This window comes from Pelodiscus sinensis, chromosome 1, assembly GCF_049634645.1.
Source record: "Pelodiscus sinensis isolate JC-2024 chromosome 1, ASM4963464v1, whole genome shotgun sequence".
Classification (NCBI taxonomy): domain Eukaryota; kingdom Metazoa; phylum Chordata; order Testudines; family Trionychidae; genus Pelodiscus; species Pelodiscus sinensis.
In genome coordinates this window covers 242,585,627-242,606,379 of record NC_134711.1, presented here as the reverse complement: position 1 = coordinate 242,606,379, position 20,753 = coordinate 242,585,627, and the positions used below count along the sequence as shown (strand labels likewise).

Here is a 20,753-nt window from a genome sequence, read left to right as displayed (position 1 = left end):
GTAATATTGCTTTGCTGATTCTGGACATCACAGGGGCCCACACCATAACTCACTACGATTCTAGAAGAGTGACTTTACAACCAGAAATATTAAACTTACTGCCTACGTCTAGATTGCATCCCTTTTTTGTAAAAGGGATGCAAATTAGATGTATCGCAATTGCTAATGAAGTGGGGATTTAAATCTCCCCCACTTCATTAGCATAAAAATGGCTGCCGCTTTTTTTCAACTCGGAGCTTTGTCAGAAAAAAGTGCCAGTCTAGACGCGGATCTTTCGGAAAATAAAGCCTTTTCCGAAAGATCCCTTATCCCTCTTAAAATGAGAATCGAAAACGGAAAAGGGATGCAATCTAGACGTAGCCACTATGTAATGGTACTTCCCAAGAGGAATCTCCCCCAATTTCAGGACTTTGTAGAAAATTATATTAAAGAGAAATAAACTATTTAGCAAACTAGTGATAGAAATGTAGCCGTGTTAGTCTGGTGTAGCTGAAACAAAATACAGGACTATGTAGCACTTTAAAGACTAACAAGATGGTTTATTAGATGATGAGCTTTCGTGGGCCAGACCCACTTCCTCAGATCAAATAGTGGAAGAAAATAGTCACAGCCATATATACCAAAGGATACAAAAAAAATGAACACATATGAAAAGGACAAATCACATTTCAGAACAGAAGAGGGATGCGGGGGGGGGGGGGGGGGAAGGAATGTGAATGCCTGTGAGTTAATGATATTAGAGGTGGGGAAGGGTAGATGTCTGTGAGTTAATAGTATTAGAGGTGATAATTGGGGAAGCTATCTTTGTAATGGGTAAGATAGCTGGGGTCTTTGTTCAGCCCCCTGCGGAGAGTGTCGAATTTTAGCATGAATGCCAGTTCAGAGGATTCCCTTTCAAGTGCGGACACAGGACATACCACACTAATACCAACCCTGGTACTTTCCCTTGCAACAAACCCCGTTGCCAGCTTTGTCCACATATTCACTCTGCTGACACCATTATTGGGCCTAACCAAGTGAGTTATAAGATCAAGAATACATATTCCTGCGCCTCCAGAAATATAATCTATGCTAGCATGTGCCGAAAGTGTCCGTCTGCTATGTACATTGGACAAACATCTCAGACACTTCGCCAAAGAATCAATGCCCACAAAACAGACATTAGACAGGATCACAAAGAAAAAACAGTTGCTTGCCATTTCAACCAGAAAGGACACTGTCTCAATGACCTACTCACCTGCATCTTACTTCAGAAGACATTCAAATCTGCACTTGAAAGGGAATCCTCTGAACTGGCATGCATGCTAAAATTCGACACTCTCCGCAGGTAAGTCACACGTACCCTAAAGGGCTAGGGCACTCCCCCCAGGTAAGGTGCAACAGCCTAGCCTGTTAGAATGTGAAACCACTGCCTGGAAGTTTGGAGCTATGTGAGTGAACTGCCATGGAGTGGGCTTGGGTGAGAGTGTGAGGTTTGTAGGAGGTGGGGGTTCAGGAGAGGGTTGATGGTGAAAGTGTAGAGTCTTGGTGGGAGGTAGGATGCATGAGCAGGCTGAGGGCAAGGGATGCAGAGTCTGGGTGGGAGGTAAGGTGCAGAAGCAGGCTGGGAGGGGGGTGCAGGATCTTAGAGGGGCAAAAGGCAGCAGAAGATTGGGACCCTAATCTGGCACAGTTCCTGTTTGGTGGGGAGGCTTGCACTTGCAGGCACCACTCCCCACCAATCTCATTGGCCACGATTCCCAACCAAGGGGAGTCATGGATGTGGAGACTGGAGGCAAGCGTAGGGACAGAGCTTCTCTGTGCTAGCTTCCCTGCACTGCCACTCCCACAGCTGGAGGGAGAATGGCAGCACTCACAGCTTCCTCCCCACCATACTAGGCAGAGCCAGCCATGCATGGACTTAAGTGTCAGCTCCCTTCTCCTTCCCCCCTGTAGTGGGGACCTGGTGTTCACACTCCAGCCATACAGGGGGCCCCCAAGACTTGGAGACTCGCTTCAGGGCTGGGCAGCAGTGCCTCTCATTGCATTGTCTGAGGAACCTCCGGGCCTCACCGTGAGCCAGATCAAGGCAAGTTGGATGATGGATCCAGCTCACAGGCCATGGGTTCTCCATTCTTAGTGTAAAAGCTTCCTAGTGTCTATTTTTTAACAAAAAGGAAAAATTATTCTGTGTTCTAATTATTGCCCAGTTAAACTGACATTCCATGCTATCAAAGTAGGGGAGAAGATTATTGAAAAGTATCTGAGCTGAATGATTTACATTTGGAAGTGCCAGTATGAATTCATGACAAGAAGAAGCAAGATGACATGTTTGCATTATGAATGTTCATGGAGAAGTTCAGCGAAAGGTAATGGCAACTGGGCATAGTCTTTGAGGATGTGGAAAAAGTGTACAGGAGCAGCTAACAGAGGGGTTTGGTGAGGGAGTTGTCCAAGTGAAGGAGGAGTGATTACATGACCCTTGGGGTAAGTGGTTATCTGTAGCGTGTGTTTGTGTTAGGGGTGTGCTTGCTGCTTGCCTGAAAGATACTGTGTGCTGAACTTGTTTGGAGGACTGTGTGCTGAGGCTTTCAGCCTGCTAGGCAAGATTGAGAACTTCTTAAAAAGCTTTGAAACCTAATCCTTTTCACACACAGCAAGCCTTAACCAGGGGACTGGGCCACTCAGGAAGACCAAGAAAGCCCACTCATAAGTGCTCAGAGGCCGGGGTGGATATAGGGCAAGGAGAACGGGGTGGCCGCCCTGGGCCCTGCACTTCAAGAAGCCCCGTGCATGCGCTATGGTGCCACCGCGCATGTGCCGTGGCAAAGGGGGCCCCGCGAAATTGTGCTGCCCTGGGCCCCGCAAAATGGTCATCTGCACCTGCCCAGAGGAGCTAACAAACAGGAGCCGCTATCAGAACTTGATGAGGGAGTTTAAAGGGGGAGTTGGAGGGAGCAAGATACACTTAACATTCTTTAAACTTCTTTAAATTAAACTAAAACCAAACTCACCTGGTTTTTTAAAAAAAACATATAAAGAAAGGAATTAGCTCTAGGAGTACAAAGAACATTCAGGCAGAAGACTAGCAACTTACTGGGGGCTATTCAGTTTATTGCACCCAAAGTAGCATGTATGATTACCTACCCTGTGGACAGGTGGGTTATGGGTAATCTCGGTGCAAGGAGCTGTAGAAGCTCAAAGACCGTGTACAGGATTTGGAGTCCAGGGTGGTGAAGGGAGGTGGAAAAGTACATAGATCAGACTTTCTAGGAGAAAGTAGAATGACTACCCCCAGTCAGACTGACTCTGTGCTGTTGAGAAGGGTGAAAAGCTCAGGGAAGGAGAACATTGAACTGGAATGGAGGGAAATGATCCCATAGTTGGGACCCTACTTCCAGATGCTGCTGTGGTATCCTCTCACACTGAGGATACTTCACTGGGGGAGGGAACTCTACTCATTAGGAAAAGACAGGTGTTATTATTGGGGGATTCAGTCATTAGAAACATAGATGCCTGACATTTTGATGACTAAGAGAACCATACGATGACTTGCCTGCCTGGTACAAGGGCACTGGCCACTGTCAGCAGACAGGATACTGGGCTGGATGGACCTTTGGTCTGACCCAGTCTGGCCGTTCTTATGTTCTTATGTTCTTGCAATTCTCTTGAGACATCTAGATACACATATGTGCAGTGCTGGGGAGGAGCTGGAGGTCATGGTACATATAGGTACCAATGACATAGGGAAGGATAGGAGAGAGGTCCTGGAGGCCAAATGTAGGCTGTTAGGAAAGAGATTAAAATCCAGGGCATCAATGGAAGCCTTTTCTCAAATGCTTCCAGTTCTATGTGCAGGGCTAGGTAAACAGGCAGAATTTCAAGGTCTCAATGCATGGATGAGACAACGATGTAGGAAAGAGGGGTTTAGATTTATTAGAAATAGGGGAAACTTTTGGGAAAGGAAGAGCCTACACAGGAAGTACGAGCTCCATCTAAACCAAAATGGAACCAGATTGTTGGCACTTAACATTAAAAGGTTGTAAAGCAGTTTTTAAACTAATGGCTGGGGGGAAAGCTGACATGCATGGAGGAGCACATGGATCAGACAGAGACATCTCTTAGAGGAGTGATTCTATATGTCCTAGTGAAGAGGAGAGGATGGAAGATGATAAGATATGGGTGCAATCTGATGAACAGGGCTCACCAAGTGGCAGCGAGCCCCACTCGCCAGCTGCGCGGTTTTGCATGGTTCTGCATTCTGCGCATGCACAGATCGTTTTGCGCATGCACAGATCGCTCTGCGCCGGCTCTTCCGGGTTGTAATCTACTCACCCCGGGTGAGTAGATTACATTATTTGTTGAGCCCTGCTGATGAGAAACAGATGAAAACGAGTGCCTTTCAATCACATTATGTAATGGTAGACAGCTAAATAGTGTCAAGTTTTTAAAGTACTTTTATACAATATACAAACATTAGAAATCTAAACAATAAGATGGGTGAACCAGAGTGCTTCATATTGAATGAGGATATTGATGTAATAGACATCACAGAAACTTAGTGGAATGAAGATATGATTTGGACACTCATACCTGTTTGTCAGAGCCTGGAATGGCCACTTTTGAAAGACAGGATACTGGGCTAGATGGACCTTTGGTCTGACCTAGTATGGACCTTCTTATACCTTCTTATGTCGTATCATGTACCAAGAGGACTTGTTTGATGTAGTTTGTGACTGAGAGATGTGCTAGAAGACCAAGTCAGTTTTATCCAGGATATATACAATAGAGTGACTACAGCAGCCAAAACTAAATGGGAGTACTGTCCAGAATTTCTATTACATGTTGGCCTGCATTAGAGAGCAGGAATTCATCCCCTCTCTGTTTGCAGGATTTTGAGGTGTGATAAGTGAAAATATATGAAGGGAGCTGCCTTGGAATATACTGTTTGCTGATATCTTCATGATGTGTGCAGAAGATTCTGAGACCCTTAAAGCCAGCTTTGAAACAATGCAGCATGGGCTGGAGTTAGAATGACAATTGGTAAATCTGAAGCTATCATCTGGGGACTCACTTTAAAGGATACCATACACAGAAAACTTAGAAGACTGAAATAATTTAAATACTTGAGATCAATAGGAGCTTGGTGATGGTGCCCTCCTGACATGATACTAAAGCTGTTTGGTGTAAATGGTGCAAGCTGACCCCACTCCTCTGTGACAAAAAATACCAATAAAGGTACAAGAAAAAATGTATGTATAAAACTGTAATTTGACCCATCTTACTGTATGGAACAGAGTCTTGGCCAGAAAGGAAGTAAATATGCTATTCACTGTGGCAGTGAAGATGCTTAGTTGGTCAAATGGTTGGACACTCCGGGTACGTCTACACTACATGCCTCTGTCGGCAGAGGCATGTAGATTTGTTTGTTCAGCAAAGGTAAATGAAGCCGTGATTTAAATGATCGCGGCTTCATTTACATTTACATGGCTGCCGCGCTGAGCCGACAAACAGCTGATTAGCTGTTTGTCGGCTCGCCGCTAGTCTGGACATTCCCCCTGTTGACATCAAAGCCCTTTGTCGGCAGCCCCGGTAAACCTCATTCCACGAGGAATAACGGGGCTGCCGACAAAGGGTTTTGATGTCGACAGGGGGAACGTCCAGACTAGCGGCGAGCCGACAAACAGCTGATCAGCTGTTTGTCGGCTCAGTGCGGCAGCCATGTAAATGTAAATGAAGCCGCGATCATTTAAATCGCGGCTTCATTTGCCTTTGCTGATCTGTCTAATCTATATGCCTCTGCTGACAGAGGCATGTAGTCTAGACACAGCCTCCATAATGGGAAATGACATGAAGTTGTAAGTGACCTAATTTGAGTTGCTTCAGTTGAATACAAGTTGAGAGAAGTTAGGCTGTGTGGGCATAGGCCATCCCATTGGAGATTGGAGAGCTATATTAATAGGATAGCTCTTGCAATAACTTATGGATGGAAGACAGCCAAAGGAGAGGCCAAAAACTCAACACATAGACCAAAAACTCAACAGACCTTCGACCAATTTGCATGATAATCAGGTGTATAATCAATAGTTTTAGAAAAAGGCTATAAAATCACTCACCATGAATAGGGAAGTGGCAAAACAGAAGAAGACAGGGAGATGAAGGCAGAAGACAAACCTTCCATTTAGCATAACACATTTCTGAAGTAAGAAGTTATATCATGTATGTCATTTCTACTCATATGTGCCATGATCATCATAAATCAGATTGAACTCAAATTTATCTCCATTCATCTGAAGAAGTGAGTTGTGCCCACAAAAACTCATGATACCATCTACATGTTTTGTTAGTCTCTATGGTGCTGTAAGAATATTTTTTGTTTTTTTTAATGTTTTTTTTCAGTTACAGATTAACACAACTACCCCCTGAAACTTTCCATTTATCATTTCATTTATTCTCCTCCAAAAGGATACAAAATTTGGATGGTCCCAAGTATGCACCCATGCTAACCTAAGTGAGACCAAAAGTTTCTCAGTAAAGCACAGTTAGATTGCTATTCACATCAAAGTGAAATAGGGGAGCATAAATTTAAACACACACACACACATAATGGCATAATTTTCAGGGAACTTCTCTGCTATTGGAAGAGGCTGTCTGAGATGGGGAAGGATTAACTCCTCACTGAGGGCTGAGGCAGCCATGTCCTCACATTCCTACTGGGCAAGCCAAGATATAGCACCCATGAGCAGTGCAGTTCACTCAGGGCTAGCTGCTGGACATGAAAAATGCATGCTATGGACTCCACCTCAGAAGCCCTAAAACACAGGCTCACTGACACATAACCAGGTGCTCAGATACCAGAGGTTCGCCACTTGGAGATTGGAACCCCAGGGAATAGTACAACCCGAGGAGACCAGAGACCCAGAAGATGTCTGGATCAGGTCTGCAGGCAGGGTGGGATTAACTCCTCTTGGGGCCTAGGGCTATTCGGGGTAGGGTGAAAAATGAGATGTTCAGTGTGCAGGAGGGGGGCTGCTCATTGAGGCGGGAGGTTGGGTGGTAGAGGAGGTGAGGGCTCCAACTGGGGGTGCAGGTTCCGGAGTGGGGCTGGAGATGAAGTGTTTGAGGTGGAGGAGGAGACTCCAGACTAAGAGGTTTGGAGTGCAGAAGCAGGGTCAGAGAAGAAAGTTGGGGTGGGGGAACGAGGTCTGGGAGGGACTTAGGAAGCTGGGGTGATCCTAGGGCTGGGGCTCAGGGTTGGGGTGCAGGGTCTGGGAGGAAGTTACAATGTGGGAGGGGGATCAGGGCTGGGAAAAGAGTTGGACTGGGTTTTAGGGTGCTTACCTGGGGCATCTTCATTTGGTATGGTGGTGGGAAAATAGATGGCTCCATGTGGCCCATGCTCAGCTTCAGCACCACCCAATTTTATAACCCAAAATGAAACCACTCATTTTAAGAACAGAAAGAAACAGTTTCAATATAGCCAGATGTTCTAGAAATAGAATGATTCAAAAAGTGTTATGGGTAAGAATTGCTATAGCCTGTTTTCTTCCCATCTGCCACTTCCAAGGTTCTTAATTCCCCAGTGGTTTTCTCACTGGAACATCATGCTCCAAAAAAGTAAGAGGAATGCCTACATTAGAGTTAATTCACAATGTTGCTTTTCAGGCAGATTTAGTATCTGTACATCTCACACCGAAATAAATAATATTTATTCCATCCTGTTTCAGCTCTGTAAGCCACCAAGCTTTTTTTTTAAGATGTTGAGATGTCACCTTATCCCCACTAGGTGTCTCTCCTGCCCTATCAAAAAGTCACAATCTATGGATACAAAAGGATAGTAATGGTTAAAAGCCTTGTATAGCAGCCACAGTTGACAGTATTTTGAGTGAAAAAGCCCTCTGTACCTTCTTATCTAGGCACAGTTAGAAAGCAGCATGTAACATCCATATTTTCATTGTAGTCTATGTGCTGCATTCAATATCAAATAAAAACAGAAACTACTAATACACCTTTCCAGCTTTCTTGACTTCTGCAATAATACAATGAAATATCTTCCCGTAGGAGTCAATCAGTCCATCTTTCCATTTGCCCTAAATCTGTAGTAGAACCTGGAGAAAACAGTCTGTTACCATGGAGAGGAAGAACAGAGACCTTGATTGTGAAACTATTGCTCCTGAAACCTCATTAAAGAAAAGCAGGGCCTCGAGGGGCTGTAATTTCTCAGAGCGAAGGTCACCCCTTAAACACAGGGATTCTTTTCTTCTTTTCTCTCAAGCTTTGGAATAATTCAACCAGCTTTGGAATAATTCAACCAGCTCCACAGACAAAGTCCTGCCCCACAGATGGGCAAGCAAATCTCCAAAAACTCCTACAAGCACAATTAGTTTCAGTTGCTGCTGGACCTCTAGAAAAGTAAAAGTCAAAACCTTGCAAGAGAATTTGCAGACATTTTCCCTGCAGAACACTGTCACAGTTATTCTTAGCAAAGTTGTTCAAGCTAACAGTGCATTGGTTTGAAAGAGCAGGGGCTTCTTGCAGAGCACAGTCCCTAAGAAATTCTTGATCATAAGACTTCCTCCCTCCCTTGCTCTAGTGTGTCAGAGCCCATTTGCCCTGACCTTAAGAGAGCTTTTTAATGGCAGTGTATTTTAGACTGGCTTGGGAAGGAGTCAAACCAAGGGCATTTATGATGAACAAATGAGCAGATAGATATTTGTTTCTAACTTGTTCTTGGGCAGTGGATTGGCAGGATGGGGCACATCTTTGTACACTGGAGCTTTATTCTTGTGCATAGATGGACTTTTTGTAAAGACAAGAGAGGTCAGTGTTATGCATAAGCACTTTCAAAATATAAACCAATATTGTAAGTAAAGTCTCTTTCTGCTGGCTTCCCCCTTCTTAATCTGAGAGAAATAATCCTTATGGGTATGTCTACACTACAGTGCTAATTCGAACTAACTTAGTTCGAATTAGTTAATTCGAACTAAGCTAATTCGAATTAGCACATCTAGACCTAAAAACTAGTTTGAATTAGCGTTTTGCTAATTCGAACTAGCATGTCCACATTGAGTGGACCCTGAACCGAGGTTAAGGATGGCCGGAAGCAGTGCCGGCAGGGCATCAGAGTAGGACTTAGAGCGTGGAGATGCTGTCTCAGGCTAGCTGAGGGCTGTGCTTAAAGGGACCCGACCCCCACCCCGGACAGACAGTTCTCAGGGGTGCCCCGCTTGCAAAGCAGTCCTGGCTTGGAGTGCCCTGAGTGCCCACACTCGGCACATCACAGCACTCGGCCATCAGACCGGCTGCACTTGCCGCAGGCTGCCATCCGGGGGGGAGGGGACAATCGGGGGGCTGCAGGAGAACTTCCACCCCGAGCAGCCCGCAGAGCCAGCCCAGTCCTCCCCATCGGGGGCTCATACCCCATTCCTCCGTCACCTCCTTCCACTTACCCCTCCCTAGCCCCTCTTCTTGATGTACAAAATAAAGGACACGTGTGTTCAAAAATAGAATCTCTCTTTATTGAACAAAACTGGGGGAGACTGGGAAAAGGAGGTGGGAGAGGGGAAGAGAGAGGCTGGGAGAGGGGAGGGCAACTAAAATGATTAGGGGTTTGGAACAGGTCCCATATGAAGAGAGGCTAAAGAGACTGGGACTTTTCAGCTTAGAGAAGAGGAGACGGAGGGAGGATATGATAGAGGTCTCTAAAAGTATGAGTGGTGTGGAGAGGGTGCATAAAGAAAAGTTCTCCATTAGTTCCCATAATAGAAGGACTAGAGGACACCAAAGGAAAGGAATGGGTAGCAGGCTTCAAACTAGTAACAGAAAGTTCTTCTTCACAAAGCAAATAGTCAACCTGTGGAACTCCTTGCTGCAGGAGGCTGTGAAGGCTAGAACTAGAACAGAGTTTAAAGAGAAGTTAGATCAATTCATGGAGGGTTGGGTCCATGGAGTGCTATTAGCCAGAGGGTAGGAATGGTGTCCCTGCCCAAAGTTTGTGGAAGGCTGGAGAGGGATGGCATGAGACAAATGGCTTGGTCACTGTCTTTGGTCTATCCCCTCTAGGGTCCCTAGGGTTGGCTGCTGTCGGCAGACAGGCTACTGGAGTAGATGGAGCTTTGGTCTGACCCAGTACGGCCATTCTAAGCTCAGGCCTCAGGGTCGGGGGTCTCAGTGGACCACCTTGATTTTCATGCAAACCTGCTCCTGGGTGGCCAGGCTGGCAGCTCTCCTGCTCTTGATGGACACTTTCCTGTGCCTAGTGCAGAGGTCGTGGACGAGGTCCACGATGTCCGCACTAAACCAGGTGGGTGCCTGCCTCTTGCGGTCCTGGGCAAGCTCCTGGGAGCTGCCAGCCTGGTCCCGGGAAGAGGCAGAGGGCTGGGGGGCATCGGATGGCTGGCTCGAGCCGTGCCAGGTGCAGGGTCTGCTGGCTGGGTGCTGGCAGGCTTGCACCTGGCACGGAGCTCCTTTAAGGGCTCCGGGGCCAGGAGGAGGGCATACGAGTTTCCCTGGTGGTGCCCCGAGTGGCCACCAGGGAAAGCTGGGGAGGGCTAGCCTCCCACTAGTTCGAATTAAGGGGCTACACAGCCCTTAATTTGAACTAGTAAGTTCGAACTAGGCTTAGTCCTTGTGGAGTGAGGTTTACCTAGTTCGAACTAAGCGCTCCGCTAGTTCGAATTAAGTTCAAACTAGCGGAGCGCTAGTGTAGCCCCTATCAAAGTTAATTCGAACTAACATCCGTTAGTTCGAATTAACTTTGTAGTGTAGACATACCCTATTAAACTATATCTAACACATGTTGGAAGGGTCCCTATTTGTAAGATGCATTGAAAGTATGAGAGTGTTACTATCCTCCTTTGTTAATGGCTATGAACCTGCAGTTCTACTTACACTCCATTCCATCATCTTTTTCCTATGGAATAGGAATTTCTGGATTCTATGGGGACAAAACTAATCACTTTGCTAGAGGTTAGCAAACAATTTAGTATTAAAATCCACAAAAATAATAAGGTATACCAGAAAAGTCCTCATAAATACAGGTTGAACCTCTCTAGTCTGGCACCCTCGGGTACTGACTGGTGCTGAACTGGAGAATTTGCTGAACCACAGGAGGGCAATATTGTCTAGCAACATTACCAACACTTACACTGGTTCCTGGGCTCTAAGACATTTAGGGGTAAAGTAGAAATAAATAACAGCACAGAACACTGAGAGCCAGCACACAATCAACTTTATTGGACCAGGGGAAACTCAGCCACCCCCATGATGACTGGACATCTGGCTAACTCAAATCATGCTGGATCATGGATGTTGAGGGACCAGAGAGTGCTGGACTAGAGGTTCAACCTGTACTATTATCTGCCTCTCCAATTTTACAAATCAGACGAACAGTGGAAATGTAAAGTGCCCTAGTAGCATTTTAGGAAACAGGACTCTCTGGTTACGTCTAGACTACAGGCTTTTGACGACAGAAGTTTTGTCTGTCGACAAAGAGCATCTAGACAACATTCAGTTCTGTCGACAAAGCAAGTTGCTTTGTTGACATGGCAGTGTAGACGCAAAGGACAGTTTAGATGCAATAACGCCTTCTGTCAACAGAACTCTGTCAACAAAAGGCGTTATTCCTCGTAAAATGAGGTTTACCAGCGTCGACAAAACTGCTGAGTTCTGTCGACGTTATGTCGACAAAACTCAGTGGCAGTGTAGATGCAGGTTTAGTTTTGTCGACAAAAGTCCACTTTTGTCGACAAAACCCTGTAGTCTAGACACACCCTCTGATTCAATTCTTGACTATTCTGCTGAGTCATCATGTGACCCAAGACGAGTTAGGTAGGATCACATTATTGGACAGCTTCTAATTTAGGGCGTGCCAATATCTGAGGGCCCAATGTTAGATACCTAGAACCTGACTTTTATAGGTCATGAGCACGTGCATCTTCCACTGACTTTAAATTATAATTTGGATGCTCAGTAGGACTGTAAGTGACTAGTCAACTCTCCAATAAGCAAAAGCTTGTCAGAGAGTTGACGAGTCCCTTGCCTAGTTGCTTCCCCTATGAAAAATTTCCCTCTGCCCCTCCTCCCCTGAGAAGTGTAGCTGCCCTAGGGCTGACCTGTGTTGTGGCGCTCACCCCAGGATCAAGAGGGAGGGACTCTTCAGGTCCACTGCAAAGCTCAGTGTTTTGGGATTTTTTTTTACTGATATGTAAGTGTTTTTTATGGGTTTTATGGACAGGTCCAATTTTTTTTGGACTGCCTGTGACTTTAGTGATAGTTGGCATCCCTGCTGACCAGCAATCAAGAACAGCTTGAGGGAAGTAACTTCTGCATTCTGGGACTGAAGAACTTAGCATTCTCTGATGTTTTAACCCTCTGATTATCTGAATGTTTGGGACATTTCGGTAGTGAGTTTCTTTGTCAAAAAATGAGTGAAAGCAAGACATACATTATTTTAACAACCAAGCTAAATAAACAGGTAATATTTTCTCATTAAAAATATTAGAGGGAACAATACTTGCTAAGTAACAGGAGTGTAGGAAAGCCAGACTGGGGAGATCAGCACAAGGAAATAGTAGTTGTATGGCATTCTCTCCACCATTGCCCACTGAAGCCCCTTTATTCAAATCTACCAGGGCTGTGGTTCTGAAGGTGAGACAACAGCATAGTCAGAGCTTCTGAATTCTGTGGAGTGCTCCTCTCCAGACTCCCTGAACAGCCCCATTGAAAGTTAGTGCTGTTCCTCACAGCTACCCCTTTCACCAAATGTCCAATACATCTGCTAGAGACAGCTCAGCTAACACTGGGATGGAAGACCCACAGATCATTATGGATGATCCTGGAACCGTGGATTTGGGAGAAGAATTCCCCATGAATCCTAAATTTCTGCAAATATAGGCCCTCATATCCTCTTCGGAATCTTCCACATTCCTTCATTATGTTGAATTTTCTGGACCCTCTGTCCCCTGCCCAACAAGAAAATGTGTAATTACTCTTGATTTTATGTTGACAGTGTCCCTTTAAAGGTTAGGAGAAGGACATGTCTAGCAGATTAGTTTACAAATGTGTGATAGACATAAGCTGTGAGAGTGCCTGGAAAGGCACATGTGGCAGACACTAGCCTCACAGTTCAAGTCACTATTCTGTCTTCAATATCTTAGTATTACATAACAGACATTACCTCTTCTCTCTTAAATTATTAAGCATAACAAATTATTAGAACAGTTTTCCATAGGAAATGTGCTTTTGTAAACTTTGGTCATAGTTAAACTATAGAAAATGTGGCATAGAAAGTATCAAATCAACTCCTAAAACCATTTTTTAAAGTTACAGACGTAACATGGGACTGAGATTTTCAGAAACTGTTTGAGGAAGAATTCCTTCAGATGCTCATAGTTAAAACTATGAGGAAACAAAATGTAGTTAGCCACACTCTTCAAAGCTAAGTTTGAAATGAAAACTAGTGACACATACTGATGTGCACCATACCTGTACAGATGAAACTTGATAGTCCTCCATAGATGACATCATCATTGTCTGGTAATATAAATGGACACCTTGTCTGAACCTCCAAACAGTATTGCTTGCAAGGAATTCTGTTGCTGCAGTGAAACTGTGTGACTTCAAAATACTGGGAACAGAGCCAGGCTTTGTAGACAGTCTGGAAAAAGAGAAGAATCAGAAGTATAGATGGATGACAATTGCACTGTCATTAAAAGCACATACTGTACTGTACACCTACGCTGATTCCTAAAACAAATTTTAAGAGACTATCACCTGAGTAAAACAAGCCCACAACATATAAGTTCCTTCCCACTTCTATCAAGAAAACCCCAACTGAGCCATCTAAAGTAACTGTGATTTAAAAACATAACACATTACTCAATCATGATGGGGTTAATATTATTCTGTAATCTTATTTGTGTAGAGATGAACCACCATTCTGTGATGCACGCTTTCATTATACATGTGTGCTGTCTTGTACTTTACAGACAAACTGTGATTGTAGAAATATAGAATTAAGTTTGAAAAAGGCACAGGAAATAAACACCAGAAGGAATTTCAAAGAGATTTAATACTCTGGCCTATTTGCGCTTTATACATTTGCCATGTAGGGCAAAGCCTTCAGGTTACAGTAGATGGTGCTGTTTCCCCTCAATTAAACTGCAATCCAGTCTGCGGCATTAAGGAGCACATTAAAGTGCATGAACATCAGCAGCCAGAGACTAGGGGATAAATCTATAAACAGACAGGGAGAACATTTACATGTGATCCAGATCCAACACGTTAAAGAGTTCATCATCTGAAGCAGTAAAGCAATGCAGCCAAATAATTTATTTTAAAGCAAACTGATGTTGTTTGGTTTAGTCTTGTGGAAAGTATTTTTTTAAGCCACACTATCAATCATGGAAACTTGACCCTGTGAGCCATATAGCCACTTCATACATGTGACCATGCAGGAATGCAAGAATTGTATTTGCTGACAATCACAGCAACTTTTGTGGGGAAACACCTACTGCCTATGTCCCACAACAATTTCCTGGTTTCCCAGTATATGTTTCTGAATAATGAAAATGTCCATTCTATAGTCACTGAAAAATAACTGAAAGATTTAGTAACTACAGTTCTTCTGACAGAAACTGAAAAGCCATATAATTTCCTTCTTTCTGTATCTTTTTTTAATAATAATAATAAAAAAAAGAAAAACGGATTCTAAAATTTAACAACTGAAAAAATTGAATAGATGGCACTTCAAAGGAGTAATTTGCTAGAGAGTTTGATTCAATAAAGGCATATTTCAAGTTATCAGTTATAGCTTTTATTAGTGTCAGTAAAATTTTAAGTTCAACAATTATTTTGAAGGTAGCAGTTCCAAAACCACAAACATTTTTAGCATTTTTTTGCAACAGAAGCAGATATGACAAAGTTTTTATGCAGAAACTGAAGATAGTATAATTAATTTGTGGTTTATGTTAACCTCTTTGTAGTAGCTTTTATACCTTACACTGTGAGGAAAAAATATTTTTATTACAAATTCGCTTGTAACTGTTTACATGGAGTGGATTCATAATAAATGATTATCATGACAGAAGTCCAGATGATATGTGGACTCTTTTGTTCTCAAATAAAGTTTGAAATTACAACTGATTCTCTATATAAGTAGTGTTGTTGTAGCAATGTTGGTCCCATGATATTGGAGAGATAAGATGAGTGAAATAATATCTTGTATTGGACCAACTGTTATTGGTAAAGTAGACAAGCTTATACAGTTCTTCAGTCATGAAAAACTCTGTGTAAGCTCGAAACGTATCTCTCTCACCAACAGAAGTTGTTCCAATAAAATATATTTCTTCTCCTAAATGAATCTCTAGATATGTAACATGTACAGCACCATGCTTTCAATAGTTTGATTTATCTAACCGGTTGGCATAAAGAAAACAACAACGTTCTTTGTAATATTTGGTGAATCATAATTTATTAGCTGGAGAAGGAATCCTGGTTCCAACAAAAGGTGAATTTTGACCAATCAAATCCAACTACCTCAATTACCATTTTGTAATATATACCGTACCTCCCATTACAACATACTCACAATTTATAAACTACAAACAATCCTAAAATGAAAGAAGCTATGTGAATTAGGTACAAAAATCTATATTGGTTTATAAATATCAATTATGCAGCATAGAAAAAACTGATAAAGTGGTGTATATATTTAAGTGTGATAGGATGTAAACATTATTCAAGAGTAGTATTCATCACAGGTGACTTCCTCACTTGATTAGAGCTTGTAAAAAGGCTACAAATAGAAGTCAAATGCAAAAGTTGCCACAATATGCTATATCTTGATTTTAGTAAATCTTTTGATGTCTTACCTAACCATCTCAATAGCAAATTTGGGAAGTATAACCTAGATGAACCTACAATAGGGGAGGTGCACATTTGTTTGGACGGTGGTACTCAAAGAAGTTATCAATGACTCACAAGCAAGCTGGTAGGGCATACCAAGTGGGGTCCTTCAGTGATCTAGACTGAATCTAGCTCTGTTTAAGATATTAATAAATGATTTGAAAAATGGAGTAGTTAAATGTTTTGGAAAATAGATAAGGTTTATAGTTGAGATAAATATGGGAGTGGTTGCAAGTGCTTGGGAGGACAGGATTGGAATTCAATATGGTCTTGACAAACTGGAGAAATGGTCTGAAATAAACAGGGTGAAATTCAATAAGGACACATGCAGTATACTACAATTATGAATGAATAATCAATTGCACAAATACAAAATGGGAGATGACTGCCTAGGAAAGAGTACAGCAGAAAATGACTTATGGGTTACAGTGGCTCAAAGACTACAGGAGTCAGCGATGTAAAATCATTGCAAAAAAAGTGAACAGCATTTTGGGATGTATTAGCAGAAGTGTTGCAATCAAAGTATTGGAAGTAATTCTTTCATTTGACTCAGCCCTGATAAGTGATCAATTGAAGTACTGTGTGTGGTTCTGGGCACCACACCTTAGGAAAGATGTGAGCAAATCAGAGAAAGTCCAGAGGAGAGCAGTAAAAATGATTAACAGTCTAAGAAAAATATGATCTACAAGGAAATATTATGGTTGTTTATTCTGTAGACGAGAAGGCTGAGGGGGGACATGATAACAGTTTTCAAGTACATAACAGGTTGAAATAAAGAAAAGGCTGATAAAATCATTCTTAAGCACTGAGGACAGGACAAGAAGTAATAGGCTTAAATTACAAGGGAACCTTGGCAAGGGAGACTTAGCTTAGACATTAGTAAAAACTTCCTCACTGCAAGGATAGTTACGTACTGGAACAGATTATCTAAGGAGGCTGTGGAATTTCTATCCTTAGGCCCTGGTTACAAAGGCCCTGGTCCCTCATTTCGAAGTAACAAGAGGAGCATCCACATTACCAAGCCCTTTTATTTCGAAATAAGGGGCTGGTTATTTTGAAATAGTGGTAATGTGGATGCTCTATGCTATTTTGAAATAACTACTCCCCAGAATCATTCAAAATAATCACTCCCCTGTGCTTCCTGGGGCTCTAAGCTGAGAGCATATCCACATGAAGGGAGCCTGCCTCTGACTAATTTTGAGACTTCCCTGTGGCGTGGACTCGTTATTTCAAAATAGTTATTTCAGGAGTTATTATTTCAAAATAAGTTCTTTTAAAGAAATTTCATAGTGTAGACATGCCCTAGAGCAGAGGTGGGGAACCTAAGGCCCAGGGGCTGGATGCAGCCCCCAGCTTCCCTGGGTCCAACCCCTGAGGGCTGGGGCTCCCCCCCTCCCAGCATTGGGGAGCCTATGCTGGTGAGAGGGTGGGTATTTTTTTGTTTCTCACTCTTGTGTAGCCCCCAACTGATTTTTCTGTGGGTAGGTGGCCCTGACTCAAAAAGATTCCCAACCCCAGCTCTAGAGAATTTAAGGATTAGGTTAAACAAAAACCTGGCAGGGATGGTCTATAATAGATAATGCTTAGTTCTGCCTTAGTGCAGGGGGCTGGCCCTACTCAGATCTCTTTCAGTCTTACATTTCTATGATCCTGTATGAATCAGTAATATGGAAGCTCACTTAAAAATCTAATGGGACAAAACTGGTGATTCTAGTTCTACAGTACTGGATGCACACATTTGCTGACTGTTTCTATTATTAAACTCACAACATAAAGGGTTATTTAAACTGGCATTTAAGTGGTCAGAGTAATGTTCCAGAGCACTTTTTGCGGAAAAGCGTCCGTGCCAATCTAGATGTGCTTTTACGCAAAAAAAGCCCCAATCGTCATTTTCGCGAGCAGGGCTTTTTTGCACGAAACAAATCTGAGCTGTCTACACTGGCCCTTTTGTGCAAAAGCTTTGCGCAAAAGGACTTTTGCCCGAACAGGAGCAGCATAGTATTTCCGCAAGAAGCACTGATTTCAGACAGTAGGAAGTCAGTGTTCTTGTGGAAATTCAGACAGCTGGCAAGTTTTTCCACAAAAGCAGCTGCAAGTCTAGACACAGCCTTAGTGTTATCCCCAATTCTGGATAGTCGTGTGATGTTTATTCTGACCACCCCTTGACCTTGATGCTTCCAGGAGCAGCACGGAGCCAAGTCAGTCAGGAAGATTGCATTAGCCCCTGTGCGGTTTAAAAATCTCCCGAGTTTGCCTGTGCACCACCGTGTAGCCTTGGTGCATAGATGTTTGAGGCACATGCACAGGCCAAATGGGTAGTGCTTCCAAAAATATCCAATCAAAGGTTTTGGTTTTGAAGCTGAAATATGTGTGCTGTACTTAGTATTTTTGTAACATATACATTTTGTTATAATTTGTCCTCAGCCAATACAATTATACATCCCTGTCACCAATAAATTCATATTCTGTCTGGCTTTCAGGTTTTTAGGAATCCTAGCCTATTTGCTGAAAGGCCCCAAATCTTTGAAATTCACAGATTCTTCCCTTAGGTTTCTGCTGTTATATGAGAAGTTGCACGTGAAATCATTAATGATATACATATTGACTTATGTGCCAGGTATGCAATGTTGTAACGATGTATTTTTAGGTAGCAGTTAGGCTTTTTTTTTTGTTTAGCTCGTCAGTGGCTAAGCCGAAGATTTATATTCATAATAGATGTTCCCCTTACTTTTTATTGTACATAATAAAAGTATTTTTAAAATAATTGTTATTGCTAACATTTTCCACAGGGTTGTTGTTATTTTTTTCTGAGCTACAGGATGAATACTGTATGTGGGGGACTGTAATTGTGTAATACAAGTATTAGATTGCTGTGGAAAATGCACCAGGATCATACATTTTCATGTACAGTAAATGAAGCTCCAGTTTTGTTCATTCATAGCAGAGAGATAAATTATTCATGATCATCATTTTGGGGAGGATTTTCTTTTTCATTCCCTCTCTGTCTGTCTTTCTGCCCCCTCCTTTCAAGTAGGCATTGCTTCTACCTTTACACTACCCCCTTTTCTTCTTCTAATTTCACATCTATTCAGACTATGATATATTACTTGCTATGGTGAATTAGTTTTCAGTAGACTGTGAGAAAGTATAAGGGTGGGATACCATATTTTCCTGGAAAAAAGTATTTTCTCCTTTCTATTAAAATATATCCTTTTGTATATCCTTTCTGCTATTTTCCAAGATGATACTTTTTGTTAATTTACTTACAACCAAGTGAATATGTACATAATATGAATGACTCAAGCATTCAACAAACACACATGTGCATCCGCATGGCAGCACACACATGTACCTCGAATAGACATGTTAAAAAAATTAAGCAACCCCACTTGTAGGATAAAAGAGGAGTTTAACTAGAATCTAGAAGAGGTGAGTTCTTAAAGTGCCTTCATCAAATTATCATGTCATTGACAAAGGCCACGACTATTCTTATTCATAGACATCAGATAAGGCAGAAAACTCTCTCTCAGCCTATCCTGGCTCAGTCACTGTCCAAAAAAAAAAAAAAAAAAAAAAAAAAGGACACTGCTATTTCTTCCCAACTAGATATTTTTGTTCGAAACCAAAACAAAGTCAAAAGAAAACAGCATCTAAAATTATGGCACTTCATGCAAGCTATCCCATATCTGCCACTATCTCTCTGTATGGAACTAGACAAAACAATAGGGACACAAGTTAGCAAAGCATTTAAGGTGGTACTTTCAAGAGCACTGAAGGGAATGTATCACTGAAACTGTCATGTTTGGAAATCCCACTTTTAAGCACCCATTTAACAAGTGAGGTCACTGGTTAATATGCTCATATCTACTATATATTTGAGAGAGTTTGTTTGTCTGTGAGCAAGCTAGTGAGTTTGTCTGGCTGGCTGCTTGTTCAAGAATTTCTCCTAAATGGGAAGAGCTATCTTACCACCAAATTAGATATGCAGCTTCCTTTTATCATAACTGAAAGTGAGGTAAGGATTGGGTTGTGCTAGGAAAATGGGATGTGCCTGGAATGGGATTGCTTCTATTAACACCAAACATAAAAAGGACAGAATCACCAGGAAAAAGAAAGGGGTTGGCTGAGTGCATCTTCAACACCCTCTCACCTAAAACTGCCCCAAACCCAAGTCTCCTACACTTCAGGCACCATTTAGAGAGGGGCACTACAGCTACTGCCTCCATTCACACAAGAACTTTGTTGGCTATTCCCTTTCATCAGGGAGCAAGGGAGAAGTACATAGTTTGCTGCATTCCTCACTCTGCCTGGGGAGCACAACCTGGACCTGTCCCAGACTGGGGACATGCATCCCTACCCTGTCTGTGCCTGTTAAGAGTTGTAGCAGCCATGAAAAGGCACTTCTCAACTGACCCCAAACTACTGCAGTGAGAGAGGGCTGGGGGGTAGTCCTCTTTTCCCAGGGCAGCCTGCATATGGAACCCCGCATTTTTAACCCCTCCCCAGAACAATGATTTAAATAAAGAGAAACAAAATTAATTGAGTTAAGAACCTGAGCAATGTAGGATAAATCTTCTAGTATATGTATACATATTTCTTTGCGCTCAACTTTGGGCAAATAATTTACCTTTATGAATAACAGCTAGTATCTGGAACTTCACACATATATTGTAGCTGTCAGAATATGAAAGCCAGTGAAAAAGTTCAGTTTTGTGAAAAATAGTTCCTTCTGAATCCTCTTCATTCTTCTCAGTCATATTTTCCCTTTCTGTGCTCCAGAACTGTTCCTTCTTTTCTTTGTTTTAACAGAATGACAGTGCTTTTTTTTTGGAGAGGCTCCAGTATGTACATGTGATTTCTGACTTTCT

At 42.5% G+C, this 20,753-nt stretch overlaps 1 protein-coding gene across 1 annotated transcript in view; it reads right to left on the bottom strand.

The window, feature by feature from the left end:
* Window positions 1–20,753, bottom strand: part of NALF1 (NALCN channel auxiliary factor 1) — a 433,683-nt gene that overhangs the window by 9,660 nt on the left and 403,270 nt on the right. Inside the window, exon 4 of the mRNA XM_075918731.1 lies at window positions 13,465–13,636. Within this exon, the coding sequence (XP_075774846.1) occupies window positions 13,465–13,636 (172 nt within the window). The remainder of the gene's footprint in view (window positions 1–13,464; window positions 13,637–20,753) is intronic.